The following is a 19,072-nucleotide window of genomic DNA, read 5'->3' on the forward strand; positions in this document are numbered from 1 at the left end:
AACAATCTCCCCAAATCAGGCTTAAATCCAAAATATGTTGACTTAATTGAATTTACAGATGTTTCCTAGGCCTCCTTCCCCCAGGACACACACACACAGAGAAAGAGAGAAAGAGAGAAAGAGAGATTATTCAGAAGGACTTTTCAGTGGCTGGGGGCAGGGCAAAATCAGATTCGGAGAGGAGGAGGAAATGGGAAACTTTCCTTCTGTGAATTTCAAGTTAATTTGCCTTAAGATCCATACCTCTCATTGCTTCATAGCATGTCATTCATGATCAATAGATTAAGCCTTAACCTATTCAATGTGTCTTATTAGAAACACTCTTCTTCCACAAACTTCCTTAAATGTATCTTTGGATGCAACCCAGGAATCCCAATTGTGTGTTTGCCCTGTAACGCTAATGAAAGGATTACCTTTTTCAGAGTAAAACGAGTGGGATTCCCCACCTCTATATTCAACATTATAATCAGAAATACAGAGAAATACATAAGTAAAACCAAAGAACACATGAATAAAACATTCTGTGAAATGTCAATAAATAATAAAATAGAGCTATGTGATCAATCTTATGAGCCACAGAAATAGATGGGTCTTCAGGAGATGTTTAATACTTTCCATTAAACCTGTTTTTCCTCCAACTGTACTCCAAGAATAGAAATACACCAATTTCTGGGTGGAATAAACATCCCAAGATGGGCATTTATTTAGGGAAAACAGTGGTCCTGGAAGCACCTCCTCTTTGCTAATTGCCCTGTTCCTATGCTAAGCTTGACAGTCACATGTTTGGAAACATGGGCTTGCTTGTGGCAGCATGGAGTTCAGCTTTCTGGAAAGTTCCTGTATAGAAAGATTTCTAGCTAGGTTGGCGAGAAGAAAGACTTCCTCCCACTGAAACTAAGTGCCAACACAGAGGTGTTGAAAATTATTCTTGTTCATCTAATAAAGGTAAAGGTAAAGGTACCCCTGCCCGTACGGGCCAGTCTTGACAGACTCTGGGGTTGTGCGCCCATCTCACTTAAGAGGCCAGGGGCCAGCGCTGTCCGGAGACACTTCCGGGTCACGTGGCCAGCGTGACATCGCTGCTCTGGCGAGCCAGAGCCGCACACGGAAACGCCATTTACCTTCCCGCTGGTAAGCGGTCCCTATTTATCTACTTGCACCCGGAGGTGCTTTCGAACTGCTAGGTTGGCAGGCGCTGGGACCGAGCAGCGGGAGCGCACCCCGCCGCAGGGATTCGAACCGCCGACCTTTCGATCGGCAAGTCCTAGGCGCTGAGGCTTTAACCCACAGCGCCACCTGCGTCCCTCTAATAATAATGCGTTCATCTAATAATAGCATGCAAATAGTGCCCAACAATTGCGGGTAGAGCTCAAAAGACATTTAAGGCTGTGGTCCAAAACATGTTTGCAAGGGATGGAGTAAGTCCCACCAGACACAGTGAAACTTTCTTCTGAGCAAATGAGCACTGAGGACTTATCCACACTTCTTGTCTCACTGCTTTCTGCCAGGGAAAACTGCTCTTTGCTGCTCAGTCAGAGCAAACAGCAATTCAGGTTTCCCCCAGATTGCCAGTTGTTCTGCTCTATCACGAAAGAGCAGCTTTTCCCTTGGAAAGGAGTAGGGCAAGGGGAAAACCTCTTGGACAAGCCCTCAGTTGCATTGCAAGGCACTTAGGAACTGGAAGTACTTTTCTAGCTCTGTTTACTGACATACGTAAAGCAACACTGTCACAATAGTGAAAGAAGACAAAGGCCAAATCCTGCCACTTTCTCCAGCGCTGGTTAAAAAACAAACCCAAGATTGAGCCAAGTCAATATGTAGGAGTATTTGCAGTTTCATGTGCAACAATATTTTGCACATAGAATCCCCCCCCCCATATGCAACAGAGGGGTATTTGTCCTCAAGGCTACCAAGTATTCTGTCATTCAAGCCTACCAACGGTCCTTTGAAGGCAGAATTCATTTCTCTCTGCTTACTTTTTTGAGGAAACAGAGGAGATGGCATGCATTCTCTGAGAGAGGGCAAGTGTTTCACTGCCCAACGCCCAGCAACTTGGATGTACAGAGATTCAGGATTTAGCCCTAAGGGTAGAACTACATGCTACACAGAAAATGGGGCTTCCTTTTCTCTCCATAAACATCTGGTTTAACATGTGCTGTGCCCACAAAGTCATTACAAAGTGCATTTCCTTCCATCAGCGGATAAGTTTTGAGTGGGCTGGAGAAATGCACACTGCAATGATGTAGGGATATGGGTTAAGTTGAATGAAATCCCCAGAGGATGGGGGATGGGGACAAGAGTCAACCCAGGGATGGTGTGTTCAGCAGCAGCTCCATGTTCTTTGTAGTAGGGTGTAGTTTTGCCCTAAAGAACACAAACAAGCAGGCATATCAGCAGGGGGAAAACCCCATTACATACACACAGTATGTTCTTTGGTACCCCATCACTCTAAGCATCCTACTCTGGTGGGGAAGGGCCAGAGGTGATACATGACCAAGCACATTGGGTGAAGATTTGCAACAGACGTCAGAATACGATGCACGCAGGGTTTGGCTTTCATTTTATTAGAAAATAGACAAGCTTAAGTTTTGAAATCAAAACGAAAATAGACATTAGAAATGAAATTAACTAACCATGTGGTTTTATCCAAGGTCAAAACTAGTTTCAGAAGGAAGGAATAATAAATAATAAAGGTCAGTAAATGAATCAAGACAAAATGAACCAAAAAGTACTCTTTTTTTACCATTTTATGTTAAGAATGACTGACCATCAGTAAGAACCATATGTTTGCCCGTTAGAAATTGAAATATGTTCCTGTACAAAGATTATCATTCCAGAAAGAACAAGCGGTGCAGTTAGGTAACTTTGCATTACTTTACTTACTACTGAAAATGTGGTATAAGCCAGCCCTGCTGCCTTGGGAGCCTTGGAAATTCGCCCCAAAGTCTTCCCCTGATGGCACCACTGGCTGGAACAGGATTCCTGGCTACTCTAGATCTCTTACAACTCTGCGCATGTTTACTCAGAAGCAAAGTCTCACGGAGGCTGCCAGCTTATGCAGGCTTACTTATTTTCCAAGTAAAACCTGCATAGGGTTGGGCTGCAAGTTCAATGGGGCTTACTCCCAAGTAATGCATACAAATGACTGCAATCTTTTACAAAGGACAGAAGCTGTCCCCTTGGGAAAGCCCTGGTCAGCGACCCAGGCCTGAGCCCCGCAGAATCAAACAGAGGAGGAGCCAAGGCTGTGACAGCCTCAGGAAGGCAGCAGCTGTAGGTTACAAGCAGAACATTCTGGGTGTAAGGCTGAGAAATTTAAAAAGAGGCCACTGCAAATCTGGAAGAACGGGCCTTTCCCAAAACTACATGGGCAGCGGGGGAATCCCTCAGCTGCAGTTCTTCTGCACGCCAGGATTGTCCACGTTTCCAAAAGAAATGATAGAAGGAGCTGCAATGTGGGCTGAAACAGATTCCTTTTCATACAACATAGGTTATTTAGTTTCCCTACTTTCCCCAAACTATATTTGAAATAAACAGTTTGGCTTGTTTACCTAAAGAGCCAAAGCATGACCTCCGCAGGATGGTAGGCCCTGATAAACCCTACCTTTAGGACCCACAATGAATTTTGAAGCTCGACAAGAGTCATTTAGCATTTTTAAAAAGAAAACAACCACCGCGGTCTTCCCCCTTTCCTGCCAACAAGTGCCTCTGATAAAGCAACGGCTTCATCCATTTAATAAGCAAATCCTCAGCTCAGCGACTGCCTGCAGCAGATTTATTTCAAATCATTTGGCACGTCTCTTACCCTGAACAAATACGGAACACCATCTGTGGAGTGGAAAATCAAAAGCTATGCTTGCATGTGGTCTAAACAGCAATGTAAACAAATAGGTGAAGATACTTTGAAAAATGAACATTAAGAATTTCACCAGCATCCCCACTTGCGTCTACATACTTTCCAGGTGATCTTCCTCCATGATGCTAAGTTTTAGGGTGGTCTCAAATAACCCAGTGGCAGGGTGGAGGTTTTTTTTAATCTTCAATTTTATGGCATGGGTAGGAAACCTTCAGCCTGTAGGGGCCTCTGTCTGGCACCCAGGACTCTCCCAAGGCCATTCCCCACTTCCTGGCCCTTCTCCACACCTTCCTTGATTGCTTTCGCCTGGTTGGAATGTTTTCGTGAACTGTGATAATGGTTCCTGCTTAACTGGAGGAAATATGGAGTGGTGTGTGTGTAGAAACCTCTGGCTTTTGTACAGCTGGACTAGAGCCTACTGTGCGAGGGTAAGTGTCGCATCCATTGCTTCGCTCCTCTCTGCCTCTGACCCTACCCGCCATTCACATACAGAGCCCGGATGGTTGCCCTCAAAGAAATGTGGTCAATGCACTGGAAAAGGTCCCAGAACCCTAGTTTTATGGTGTACTTCTCCCTGGTATCACTACAGACGAAGGGTGGGCTACAAATCCTTATTAATAATAAGCGCACCAATAGATCACTGCTGAGGCGCACACCCAGGATTGAGAGGCCTGAAGAGATTATGATGGTGCCTCTCCAAACATTGCCATTAGCTGTGGACTTTTGGTGACATGACAAAAGCACAAAGCAGGTGAGTGAATACAAAGGTGAGCCAAGCGAAAGGTCTGTTGATTTAAAGTCCTCTTCCTCACCAGGACACAGTGGGGACCCCACTGTGGCATGCCTCATTGCTTGGTCTTCTTCCATGTGGAGGAAGCGAGTGGGCAAATGGAAGGTGGTGGTCATCTGGCTACAGAGTGCTATAATAAGGCAAATTTGCTCACTGAGTGGGATTGCAAACGAGTGGGATCATGGGAAGGTGGCTGATATCCATGGTAGGAAGCTGGCCGATGTCTGGCGAGGGACCCAGCAGAAGCTGGCAGGTGTTGGTGGATGGAAGCCAATGGAATTCACATTCGGAAGCTGCTAGGTGCCGTAAAGCGGAAGCAGGCTGATGTTTGCAGATGTAAGCTTGGTTGAAGCTCATCTTCAGAAGTCCGTTGACAGAAGCCAATGGTTATTTGTGAGTCAAAGCCAGAGTACTAATGTGAATGAGTGGAGCATGAAAGATGAGTGCATGAGTCCGTTGGCATTCTTCATGAAGTCAGCTGGCATGTGTTTGTTTGTTTGTGTGTTGAGGCAAATCATGCGTGTATGTGCTCAAAGGTGATGTGTGGAAGGAAAGTGGTGGATATTCATGAACAGATGAAACCTGTGGACGTTGGCAGGCTGAGTTTAGTGGCTGAAATTGCCAGGCAGAAGGCAGCAGGAGTGCACAGGGGATGCTGCTGGATGGTAGCCATGCCACTCATTGTTCCCGGGATCCTCCACCTGCACCCCACTTTCTAGGGATGTCCAAAGCCAATGAGGTTTTCTGAAGACCACCCATGAAAGCAATGCAGAAAAACTGCATGTCTTAAGGAAACCAACTTGTATTTCTAAATAGACATCCTTCTAAATACATATTAGTGTTTGAAATATTTATTAACCACCCTTCATCAAAATATTCCAGAGCAGTGCACAAAAGTATAAAATAAAACTAATGCAACAAAACAACAGTAAATAAATATATCAAAATACCACAATGCAAAAGCAAATTCCTCTGCCCCCACACCCCCAAGAAACGCTACCTGGGCAAAACATAAAACAAAAATGATCTGAAAGCAACAACCCTGACATCACTCCTGCCATTGTTCATCATGTTCTGGTGCCTAGTATTACTTTCACTTGATAGCTTTCATGCCCCTAATAAGGGAGAGAGGGAGAGCACAATAACTTCCTTTCTTCAGAATTATGGCTGAACGAGAGAGCACACAGGGCCAATTTTCCTACAAAGAAGCAGATGCTCTCAGGCAAAGTCCTGCCAATAGACCACCTGAGCAAACACCTGAACAGATCACACAGGCCTCATTCCCACTAACAGCAGAGGAAGGAGACATCCTGTTCCTTATCTACGCAACATGGACAGAGGGCTGTGCAGAGAAGTTGGTATGTGCAGTCAGGCTTTTGAGACCACTGTGCTACTGAACAGATTGTCCCCCAAAAGCAGGGTAGCACCAGAAATAGCCCAGCAGAGTACCAAGTTCTTCTGCCAAAAGGAAAAGAAAGAGAGAGAAAATGATATCCCAGTGCAAGTGTAAGTCAACGTCATAGCTTCAGATTTTTTGGACAACAACTCCCATCAGCCCTGAGTAGTATGGCCAGTAATCAGGGATGGTGGGAGTTGTAGTCAGCAGCACTGGCTATCTATGCACCACTGCAAGTGTGCATGTTTTTGTACATGCCTAAAAGGGCCCACTGGATCACATCATATACAATAGGACTATGGAACCTGTGGCCCTCCTGCTGAACTCCAACTCCCATCATCGGTTACTATTGGCCATGCTGCCTGGGGCTGATGGGAGTTGGAGTCTATCGCCATCTGGCGGACCAAAAGTTCCTCACCCCAGTTATACAGTTCACCCAGTTGTCTATGTTTGTCGTTCCAATGATTTCAAATAATAGTAATGTACCAAAGCTCTCAAGACAGCACTGCTTCTTTTTGTTAGTTTCTCAACTTCAGTAGAGGATCAGCAAGGATTTTGGTCAAGGTCCCAGGGTTGAAAGATGCATCTTTAGCAACAGTTAGCCTCAGCGGACCCTGCAATCCCGAATCCACTTATTGTTCTATAAAAAGTCTTTGGGACTGACTCAAAGTAAATAATGTTGAGATTCTGCTCATAGGCTGTGATCAGCAAAACTATTGTTTATTTGGGGTCCATCTGTCCTACGAAACTCTTATGCTTTCTAAACGCATTGTCAAGCTAAACTTCAAGAAACAGTGAAAAATAAGCCTAGAAGACATCAAGCAGGCATGCACCTAATCATTTGGACAAAATGCTCCATGGATCATTCACCAGATTTTGCTGGTAATCTGAGGAGTGCAGGAAATAGCAATGGGAGCCAATCAATGGCAGCATCCAACAGCTATGTGCCCACAGCTATTAGGCCTGATGGCTAGTTTGTGGTTATGCTCTCCTGGAAAAAAAAGTATAAGCAGCTACCAAGTTCGGAGTAACACAGTTTTGTATAGCTACACACTAGAAGATCTTCAGACAGACATCCTAAATTAAGATGCTCACTATCTTTTAAAAAAAACAACCCACCCTCTTCACATACGACTGCTTTAATACAAAGAATTTTGGTACTGGGGTATCCAAATACTATGATGATGCTAAGCACTCACACATGAACTTATTTAGTTGTTATTCTGTCTTTCTGGGGCAACTGTAGTTGGGTAGAAAAGGGAACTCTAATTCTTAGCATTCTCTCCAGATTCTTGAGGGGAAAGCTACAACAAACTGGGATAAGACTGACAGAAATTTTCAACTAAAAGAGAATAATCTGCAATCAGACACAATCATTCTTATCTGTATTTGGTGTTACTTGGAAGAGAAAGCTTACACAAAGAACCAGCAAATAAGTGTAATAAAAGGCAAAATGACCTTACAGAACAAACTCTGGCTTTTCAGCAAGCTTCAGGGCCTCGTGCATGCCTGCGGCCGATAGCTTACGGTTGATATTCCTATATCTGCATTGCAGCAGATTGCGATAGGTTGTCCTCAGGTCCCGATTGAAGAAGGCATATATAAAGGGGTTGATGAGAGAGTTTGCATAACCCAACCAGAGAAATGTCCTCTCGACCCACAGGGGGATACAACTGCAAGACGTCCCGCAGATAAAGGGTCTGGCGGTGGAAAGTATGAAAAACGGCAGCCAGCACACCGTAAACGCTCCGACAACAATCCCCAGGGTGGTGGCAGCTTTCTGCTCTCTTTTGAAGATGGAGATGTTCTTCCGCTCGTGCTTAAGCAGCCGCGAAAAATTTGTGCACTCTTCCGATTCCTTGTGCAGTTTCGCGATGCCGTTCGCTGAAACGATCCCTTCATTTTCTTCAGGGCGGGGGAAACCGGCGAACTTATGTTTGGCCGCACTCTTCTTGGCGGCTTTGAAGATCTGGTAGTACATGAAAAGCATCACGGACATGGGAATGTAAAACGCCACCGCCGTGGAATAAATAGTGTAACCAAAGTCTTGGCTGATGAGGCAAACTTTGTTGTCGTTGATATTCTGAGCCCAGCCAAAGAGGGGTGGCAAAGTAATTGAAGCCGACAGCAGCCACACGCTCAGGATCATTTTAGCCATACACTTCCCATTCTGCCTGACGGGATAGGTGAGGGGCCTGGTGATTCCAAGGTACCTAGAAAGCAGAGAGAAAGCAGAGTTAGTGTGCCTTTCGTTAGTTACAAAGTTTGCGGGCAAAACCACTGCTGTTGTAACTTGCAGCGGGGAGCCCTGCAGGCTAAACTGTAGCTAGTACTAAGAATTTGACCTGCAAACAAAAGATTAATCAAGGAGTTTGCATTTCATACCAGCATGGATCTTTAAAACACCCAATTTCTAGGGTAACTAGCAAGCAGGAGAGTAAAAGGTAATGCCAACCAGATTTTATTCTCTCTCTCTCTCTTGCATGAAACAATTCCAGTTTTTGGTTTCTTTTGTGCAGCTTTTTAAGTGTGCTTTACAGCAACCCATCTTCAGGGGTTTGGGAGTTGCATGATGGGAAATGCCAAAATAGGACTGCAACTGTCCAGTACTGTATACCGCTCCATACTGGTTGGCCTTTAGGTCAAAGGATCGAGAGAAAGGCTTCCGCAATGTAAAAACAGGCTGAACACTGTAGCAAGTGAGAGCATACAGAAATGCTGTCTTTTCCCATTTCTACTCAGAGGCTGATTATCTTCATGGTCAGAGCCAAACTAGACATTCAATGGGCAGGTATTTTTTTTTTAATGCAAAAGCATGCATTGGGAAGGATGATAATTACCAGGTTCAGAGCAAACATGGGCGCAGGGTGGGAAAATATAAACCTTTTCTTCCCTGCCTTTGTCCCAAGGATAATCCTCCTTTGAAACTGGTTTTGACTTGGGGGGGGGGATCTGCATTGGCACCAATAACTATTATTTTAGGCTCTACAGAGAGGGCTTCAGGATAGTGGTGGCCAGGATACTGGTTTTGCCATGGGGGGGGGATCTGCATTGGCACCAATAACTATTATTTTAGGCTCTACAGAGAGGGCTTCAGGATAGTGGTGGCCAGTAGTAGCCATTGGGACTGGTAAGGTGATTGGGAGAGAGGCCAAGAGGAGGTGGAGCCAGAGTGACTGACAGGCAACATTTGTTCCCATCCTTCTTCCCGCTAAGATAGACAAGGACAAAGCTGAGATGATGGACAGCCAAGTGCCACTCCTTAGAAAAGCTGAAAGTAAGAAGGTAGGCAGGTGGGGGCTGGCTGAGGCTGGTGGGGCAATGCCAGATTCTCCCTGATGGATCAGTCTCCACTGATTTTGATTCAGGAACAAAGATTGGGTCCGGTTTTCATTCCAAGTTTGGTTTGAGTTCATTCTCCCTAATGCTTCTGTGGGCTCCCCCCCCCCCCCCAAAAAAAAAAACATTTCAAACCTTGCCTTTAAAAATTTGCATGTGGGTGGAGCGGGGGTTGGGGTGTGATTCTTCAAAGCAGAATAAAGCAACAGCTTCAATGAAAATGTTAGTCTTTGGTATTTATAAATGTTCTAAATGCGGCAAAATCAATTTCAAAGAGAGTTAAATGTTTTCATTCTGCTTAAATGAATAAAGGCATTTCACAGCATTATTGAGTCACGCTTCTTATGGGGACTATTTTGGAACACGCAGATTTCTTCCACGGTTTGATTAGCTTACAATGACTTGAAACAAAGGAGCATTTCGTGGTCATTTCACTGCATGAAAGGGCTGCTTGCTTTAATTCTCATATCAATGGTTTTTTGTTAAATAAAATGCATCCAAGTGTTTTTAGATTCCATCCCAGACACAGGATTAAAAAGAAGCTTTACAAGATGGAAGAATTCATGAAGCTAACACCATTTATAATGCTACTCAGCATCGGGTGGGTAACCTGGCATCTTCCATCTACAACTACAAATCCCATAATCTCTGGCTGTTGTTCATGTTGGCTGGCGCTGATGGGAGTTGGAGTCCAACAGTATCTGAAAAGCCACAGGTAAGCCCTTCCCTGCTGTTAAAGAACAGGCAGCTTTTGGAATAGGGTAAGAATAAAACAAATGCTTGTGTTTCACATGTTCCACATGTTCCACATGTTTCTCGACAGTTTTGCCAAGACAGACTGATGGGACAGTTCAACAGTTTGGAATTATGTTCAGTGGGAAAGCAGCGCCCATCTGTCCCTGCAAAAACAACCAAGAATCTTGTGGCACTTCATAAGCTAAGCCAATGTGATACCATCTAGATGTTTTTTGGGTTCCCATCCCAGCCAGTGGTCAGGAATGATGGAAATTGGGAGTCCAACAGCATTAGAAAATCACCAGGCGCCAGGCACATTTTGCACCTGGCTGAGCCTAGGGCTTGCCAATCGGAAGGTCGGTGGTTCGAATCTCCGCGACGGGGAGAGCTCCTGTTGTTCGGTCCCTGCTCCTGCCAACCTAGCAGTTCAAAAGCACATCAAAGTGCAAGTAGATAAATAGGTACCGCTCTGGCAGGAAGGTGAACAGCGTTTCTGTGCACTGCTCTGGTTTTGCCAGAAGCGACTTAGTCATGCTGGCCAAATGACCCGGAAAAACTGTCTGCAGACAAACATTGGCTCCCTCGGTCAGTGAAGCGAGATGAGCACCACAACCCCAGAGTCGTTCGTGACTGGACTTAACTGTCAGGGGTCCTTTACCTTTATCAGCCACTTGATGCCAAGCGAAGATGCCCAGGGACCAGAATGGCACCCAATGTCTCCACCATCTGGAGGTGCATGCCTGGGAATCCTGGGATCTTGACTGTTTTAACACACTAGCAGCCCATTAGATACAATAGAATTTGGCTTGGGGTAGTAAAATGTTCACCAATCCTTTATTTTTTAAGCTTCTGTTTAGGAAGGTTAATGAACATCTAGCCATTTCCTAACTGAGTTTTATTTTTTAATATAAGTGGCTAAGGGTTAAAAACGGTCCCATTTAAGGTCAATCATATGTATATTATATATTTCTGAAGTGCCCACCAATGAAAGTTAATGCGCTGAGGTATTTTTGAGAAATTGCACAAGCAACAGAGCAACGTGATTAAAATGCATTAGATTGAGAAAGACATGTCAGTGCAAAACTATATTGGTTCTACAAAATATGCTATTTGAAATTAAAATACATTAATCTACATAAAAATACATCAAACTAGTCCCACTAATACTTCTATTTCAGCTGCAAGATAAAAACAGCATCAATCTTGTATGCCTCAAACCATTCACCTCAATATATACATTCGATTAACCTTGAAAACTAAGATTCTTCTTTAACACAAAGTAAATAATTCAGTTACCTACTCTGCAGGAAGTCTGGAGAATGGCTGAACAGAAATGTATACATGTATCAGTAGGCATTAGGACGAATTTTGATTTTTGTTTGCTTTTTGATAAGAATCTACCTCATTTGCAGTTACTGAACCAATACGTGAACTGAAACACCTCTATCCTTTGAAATTCACACTTTTCCAAATTTTGCAATGCAGTTTTCCTACCATACAGAAAGTACAGAAAATGCATATATTAGGGGGAAATGTGCAAATATTGGTGTACATATATTGGTGGAAATAATATAGAAAAATGCATTATATATATATTGGAGAAAATTGCTTGCAAAAATACATTATGTTAATCAAAATTGCATACAAAGATATGTGTATTGGGGGAAATTTGCACTGAAACACTGTTGAATTTTCATTGGGGTAGGGGCTTGGGGGGGGACCACAGATTGCTGCAGAAATGTAGAACACTGTGTTTAAGACTGGAAACATGACAACTTAAGAGAACTAAAACTAGCAGATTTGTATACCCCTATATACCAGCCCCTGTGCAGAAAATCACTGAGAGAGGATCTGCAACTTGACACATTTTTCCCCCTCCTAAAGAATCATGGGAACTGTAGTTTACCCCTCACAGAGTTGCAATACAGTCATACCTTGGAAGTCAAACGGAATCTGTTCCGGAAGTCCGTTCGACTTCCAAAACATTCAGAAACCAAGTGCAGCTTCTGATTGGCTGCAGGAAGTTCCAGCAGCCAATTGGAAGCCGCAGAAGCCCCATTGGATATTTGGCTTCCAAAAATATTTTGCTAATCAGAACAGTCACTTCCCGGTTTGCAGTGTTCGGGAGCCAAAACGTTCGAGAACTAAGCTGTTCAAAAACCAAGGTACAACTAATATATATTGATTTACAGTAATTACTTCATGAGCTTGAGAGGCACCTTTTTTCTTCTTTTCTTTACCAAAATCAGACTACTGCCCATACCATCACAAACATTACAGTGGTACTTTGGGTTAAGAACTTAATTCGTTCCGGAGGTCCGTTCTTAACCTGAAACTGTTCTTAACCTGAAGCACCACTTTAGCTAATGGGGCCTCCCGCTGCTGCCGCGCCGCTGCTGCGCGATTTCTGTTCTCATCCTGAAGCAAAGTTCTTAACCCGAGGTACTATTTCTGGGTTAGCGGAGTCTGTAACCTGAAGCCTCTGTAACCTGAGGTACCACTGTATGTTCTATGGGATGGTGTGCTTCCTGGACTCAGGACGGTGCAGTGTCAGTGCAAGCATGACTACCTAGAAGTGTTCAAAGTGGAAATGTAGAGTGAAGCATACCAGAATTTGTCATCACTGCCTGGTTCTGAAGTCCAACCAGTGGAGAGAGATTCTTTGTTTAGGCAGCTGATAAAACCTGGACTGGAATACCTTCAGATTCTGATGCAATAAAACCAAAACGCTGTATCAAAGCAGGCCTTGCAAACATTACACATAGGGGAGCTTTTTTCCTCCAAATCTCTCAGTTTTAGCATCAACTCCACCATCAGGTTTTTTCCCTTTCCTAATTTTAATATGATCCACGCTGATGTCTTTTTGTACTTCCTGTGTTCTTTTCTTTGTCCCTGTGATTGTCTTGAATTCTTTTTTAATGAGTCCCCTATCTTGCAAATGGCTTTTTAAAAGCCTTGTGTGTGTGTATATATATTTACTCCATTTATCTGTCATCCACACGCTTCTCATTTGGCTCCCCTACTGCTCATGGCTTTCTATTTTCCTTTTACCTCTCTGTATGTTTCCTTGGCTATTCATTTTCCTCATTTCCGTCTTCAGAAATAAGCGTTTCATCCCTTTCGAGATCCTTCTTCATTCTGCTTTCATTCAAAAGTCGTTTATAATCTGGCAGCGGAGGTGCTTTCACAGCAGGGTTTCTCCTTTGCCCTTTCTTTCCTCAGATGCCGAGTTTTGAAACCATTTACTTCTAACTCCCAATACGTCCACTGCAAATAATTGCTGTGCCTCCTTTCCTTATCCTTTTTCTGTTTTCTGCACTAGTGAGCTTTTCCAACCCCTCTCTTAGTCATGCAGGTGCTTATCGGTTTTTCACCATTTTTCTTGGAATATATATTTGTACAGTGGTACCTTGGGTTACATACGCTTCAGGTTACATACGCTTCAGGTTACAGACTCCGCTAACCCAGAAGTATTGCTTCAGGTTAAGAACTTTGCTTCAGGATGAGAACAGAAATTGTGCTTTGGTGGCACGGCGGCAGCAGGAGGCTCCATTAGCTAAAGTGGTGCTTCAGGTTAAGAACAGTTTCAAGTCAAGTACGTACCTCCGGAACAAATTAAATACTTAACCCGAGGTACCACTGTATCTATGTTTATCATGAAATGGAATAAAGAAAAATTTTTAAACCCTCTCATAATAGACACGTCTTCATCTTTGCCCATAGATTCCCCTGCTCTGGTCTACTTATTTCTCTGTTATTCTTACATAGGAGCATGAGAAGCTGAAAACACTTCTGTTTGCAAACCAGGAAGTGACTTCTCCAGGTGACTCTTTTTTTCTTATCTCTGCAGCTGCAATCTTCTGGGTGATACAGACACTATTAGGCAGTTGAAGGTGCATGTGTACTCCGTCCCACCCTTCCTCCATGCAGCCCCGGGCACTGGCAACCCATGTTACGCCACTGGCATTGTCCATACTGACTGACTGGGTTTCTGACAGGGTTCTCTCTGTGTCCTGCCTGGAGATGCCAGGGATTGAGTCTGGAGCCTTCACCATCCAAAGCTGAGCTAGGACCCTTCCCTTTCAAAGCACAAAATTCTCCACCTGCTTTCCAGGCATTTCTTGCTCACCCTTCACCACAGGTGATACAGAATGGCTTCCCTTAAGTGACAAGAGAGAGGCGATCCAATTGTGGTTCTGCCTTGTGACATTCAGCAGGACAAAGCGAGTGGATTGTAGCCCAAGTCAAACAAGATGCAGTTGCCAAGAGTAACATCCAACACTACAAGCACACACTCCTCGAGTCCTGAGCTGTTTGAACAGCTGCCTTTGTTTAGTAGATTGTTTTAGTGCAGTATGGTTTATTGAGAAATATATGCACACAAACAATGGCATAGACAGCACACACACATACACAGAGGATTATGACTGCAGTGGTGACATGACAGACATGTCTTTTGCCAGGAAAATAATGAAGAGGCTACTAGCCAGCTTGGATCAGGTTCCCCCAGCAGCACTGCAGTTAGCATGCCTTGTGTTCAATGAATATTCCTGGCCCAAAAAGCAATAAGTGAAGTATATAAACAGTGTGATGCACCAACTTAGATCTCTGGGACCTGCCGTCATTTTGTTGCTCTGTCTCCCTACTATCTTAAGCGCTAGCCGCACCATCTGTTAAATGTAGCTGGCCAGGACGAACTCTGCTCCACCAGATAAAGCAGACAGTGGGGAAAACTAGGGCTCAGTTGAGGCAGAAGCATTTCCCGACCCCTTTGTGAAGGGGAAAGGCTATGGCAGAACATGTCAATGCTGACACAGAGGCCATTTGCCTTCAAACTCATGGGGCAAAGGAGGCAGGTGGAAACCATAGAAAGGAGGGACAAACCCTTTTCTCCCAGAAATGAAAGCTGGGTTTCGAAATCTTTCTCTCTCTCGCGTGCACACACACACACACACTGTCTCTTAGTCCAAGGGTGGGGAACCTCTGGCACCCCAGCCCACTGGGAAAGGCTTTCAAAGCACTGCTCAAGACAGTGCTTTGAAAGGGGCTTCTGTTGACCCCCGCAAGCAGAAATAAAGGCCACCGGACATTATGTCAGGTGATTGACAGGTGGGGTGGGGAAGATAATGATATTGGGCCTACGGAACAGTTCCAGGTTCCCCCACCCCCCGACCCTCGGTTTGTTGGTAGTAACGGATTTAATATTCAACAATACTTCCTCCTTTCCTCAATATATTTAAGTTTCTGAAAGGTTAGGGGGGTGGAAATATGCTAAGACTTTTAAAAAGAAAACTCCTTAGAATGCAAATGATGTAGGAGATGATGAATGCAGCCTTCTCAGCCTACTTCATAGCTTGGATGATAAAGCTGTAACAATATTTATCTTTGGAGAAGTGGAGTCATTTTCAGCGCGCTGTTTTATCCATTACTTGCCTTTGTTCTTCCCTGAGCAAACACGGAAAATATAAAGTCTTGAACTATGCCTGTAATTTGAGAGCCATCCATAGAAGCACAATCAACAGTGTGGAAGGCCGCAAATCACTCAGGACACGAAATAAGTGAATAAAGCAGGGAGGAGAAACTTTCCCCAATTGACAATATTCCGGGGGGGGGGGGGGGGCAGGCAATGTTATGTCTATGACCTGAACTTTGTACAGCAGGTTACATTCCAGAGGCACCTACAACACCCACACCTCAAACCCCACCACTGTCTAACCAGACCGAAAGCAAGAGGCCTTGTCACACTTTGAGGAGACATTTGAGCTGGGCCAAATGCACTCAAGGAGGTTGTGGAACAGGGCTAGTGAGGGCTATTTATCGGCTTTCTTCATTCATATGGTGATCATGCTGAGATAGACTAGGTAGAGTTGCCATATTTCAAAAGGTAAAAATCCGGACACAAACGTTGCTGCAAAATTTGCCAAAATCTACACTTCCAAGATGGGTTGCCATACGGCCGGATTTTCACAGGCATTGAATGATTTCTACCCACACAGTTTCTGATGGTCGAATCTCGGCTATGTCTGGGAAATTCCAGACGTATGGCAACCCTAAGGTAGGGGCTTTGTTTGGAATTAGCGCATGGTCATTCTTGGTTCTCAGCAGTTTGCCTCTATGACAGTTATGTCGTATTTGTTTAAAAATAATCTTTATTAATTAATCCTATTTACTTCTTTATTGCATTCATACCCACCTCTTTCTCCAAGAAGCTCAAGGTGTAATACATGGCTCTCTCTCTCCTAATTTATTTCCACAACAACCCTGTGAGGTAGGTTAGGCTGAGAGGCAGTGACTGGTCCAAGGTCACCCTGTGAGTTTCATGGCTGAGTGGGGATTTGAAACTGTCAGGGAACTGCCACCAGCTCAGAGGCGAGAGATAGAGGGGGAGTTGTGTTACAGGGAGCCTCTGAAAATCTTCCGACGAGGAGGAAAGCCCTACCTCCAGTGGAGAAGAGGTGCAGGGACCAGAGGATGCTAGAAAGAGCCTTAACACTGTGCCTGAGCAAGCCTGAGAGGAGGGAAGCACTGCCAGAACCTTTTCTACTGTTTGCTGTAAGTCACATTGATGCCTTCTGGCATAAGGAAATGATATAAACAAACAAACACTATAGAAAGGGCTTTTTTATAGAAAAAGGGGTGTCGGGACTGTTAAATTGTGGGTTGACATAGCAGACGACACAGCGATTTCTCCAAGTAGCTCTTTATTTTGTAAGCTGGAATAGAACTGACTGCAAACAGCTCAGCCGGCCTGCTTTTATAGGCAGCCGGCTGTCAACATTGTATCAACAACAGCCCAGCGTTTCCCGCCTAAAATAACTGATGTGGACCTGAGTGAAAACTATCTACAGACCTGAGTGAAAACTATATACAGTATCCCCCTGCTGGCCCAGGGTGAAACTTCACTACATAACACCCCTCCCCACCGAGATAAGGCGTTAATTACAATCGTAATGGTTTCCTTATATACAGCACTACGCGTAATGGTTCAATTAGGCACAAAAGCATATCGGTTACATTTCCCATACTTAGACCAACAGTGATACATGTCCAACAACATAGTCCTTTAAATTAGTTGGGCGCTTGGAAACTCTGCCAGACCGCCGGGGACTGGTAGCCAAGTCCGGAGGGCCACACAGTTCTTGCTGAGGCTGTGGTGCGACCCTAGGTGGCGTTGGAACCAACTCCTCTGGATCCGCTGCTGTGGGTGGAGCCTCCGCAAGTGGAGTGGTCTGAGTCTGTGGTAAGTCTGGCAGACCCTCTGAAGCGGCTTGGTTCGGCTCCACGCTGGCAGTTTGCGAGGGAGGTGTAGGTGGGGCCTTGCCATCTGTACGTGTCTCTTCTTGAGCCGCAAGCGCAGTTGGGGGCACCATGGTAGTGTCCAAGTCCCCAACCCTGCGCCTAAGCTGGTCTATGTGCCGTCGCCACAAGCTTCCGGATTCGAGTGCCACCTGGTACGAGCGAGGTCCAGTGACTCCCACTACTGTGGCTGGCACCCAAGGAATGTCCCCCACATAGTTCCGGGCAAAGACCTGGTTTCCTGGGACAAATGACCGTGGCGCGTTGGCACAGCCTGGGGGTTCAGCCATGGCAAAGTCCGGGTGTAGCCGGTCGAGCGGTGACCTGAGGCGGCGGCCCATAAGCAGTTCAGCAGGACTCCGCCCTGTGGCCGCATGAGGGGTGATGTGTTGCCCGAACAAGTATTCGGCGACCCGCTCATGCCAGTCTCCCCGGTCCAGGCGCGCCAGTGCCTCTTTTGCCGAGCGCACCATTCTTTCCGCTTGCCCGTTGCTGGATGGATGAAAGGGTGCCGTTAGGGCATGGCGGATGCCCAGTCCCAAAAGATACCGCTCAAACGTGCCTGACGTGAACTGCGGTCCGTTGTCAGAGCCAAGGACATCAGGACACCCATGCGTTGCAAACAGGCCTCGCAGCACCCGGATGACGGCTTCGGTAGTGGTGGAGGGCATCAGGGCGACCTCCAGCCATTTGGAATAGGCCTCCACCACTACCATAAAGGTCTGGCCGTGAAAGGGGCCAGCCAGATCGATGTGCACCCTCGACCAGGGTGTCTTTGGCGTCTCCCAGGTGTGTCCCTTAGCTGCCGGTGGTGCAGGCCTCAACTCTTGGCACGCTTGACAGGCGGACACCCAGGCAGTGATGGCATCGTCCATATTAGGCCACCAGACGTAACACCGAGCCAATGCCTTCATTTTGACAATTCCCGGGTGGCCAACGTGCAGAGCCTCCAGGACGCGCTGACGGAGTCCCTGGGGAATCACGACGCGGTCTCCCCACAGCAGACAGCCGCAATGAGCTGAGAGTTCATGTTGTCTGGTTGCGAAGGGCTGGAACTCCGATACAAAAGGGCCTTGTGGCCACCCCCTCCACACCCAGTTGAGCACCCGGCTGATGGTGCGATCCTTACCCTCACCCAGGGAATGCAGCAGGTGTTGGACAACAGGAACCGGATAAGCGTGCTGCTGAAGTGCCTTGTTGATCATGCACTTGTAGTCAGCGCAGATTCTCACTGACCCATCTGGCTTGACAGGCGTGACGATGGGGGTTTCCCACTTGCCGTGGTCAACCGGCTCCAAAACTCCTTGGGCGATCAGTTTGTCCAGTTGTTCGTCCACCTTAGCCTTGAGAGCAAAGGGAACCCGGCGTGGCTTTAGCTTGATGGGGGCGACTTGTGGATCAAGGCTAAAGGAGATGGGCGTACCTGTATATTGCCCCAAGGTGCCGTCGAAAACCTCGGCAAAGTCTTTGACCAGACCCTCAGTCTCTGCGTTAGAGATGCAGTTGATGCCGGTGACTTCCAGGCTGAGGGCATCAAACCAGTCTAGCCCTAGGAGGCTTGGCCGCTGACCTTCGACCACCACCAACCGGAGCAGGCCCGAAAAATCCTTGAAGGCAATCCGGAACCGGCCAACGCCTACCACGGGAATGTCGTTTCCCT

At 45.8% G+C, this 19,072-nt stretch overlaps 1 protein-coding gene across 1 annotated transcript in view; it reads right to left on the reverse strand.

Moving 5' to 3' along the window:
• HTR7 (5-hydroxytryptamine receptor 7) overlaps positions 1–19,072 on the reverse strand; it is a 43,791-nt gene that overhangs the window by 3,267 nt on the left and 21,452 nt on the right. Inside the window, exon 2 of the mRNA XM_079976370.1 lies at positions 7,506–8,255. Within this exon, the coding sequence (XP_079832496.1) occupies positions 7,506–8,255 (750 nt within the window). The remainder of the gene's footprint in view (positions 1–7,505; positions 8,256–19,072) is intronic.

The sequence above is a fragment of the Podarcis cretensis genome (genome assembly GCF_951804945.1).
Source record: "Podarcis cretensis genome assembly, chromosome: 5".
Taxonomy (NCBI): Eukaryota; Metazoa; Chordata; class Lepidosauria; order Squamata; family Lacertidae; genus Podarcis; species Podarcis cretensis.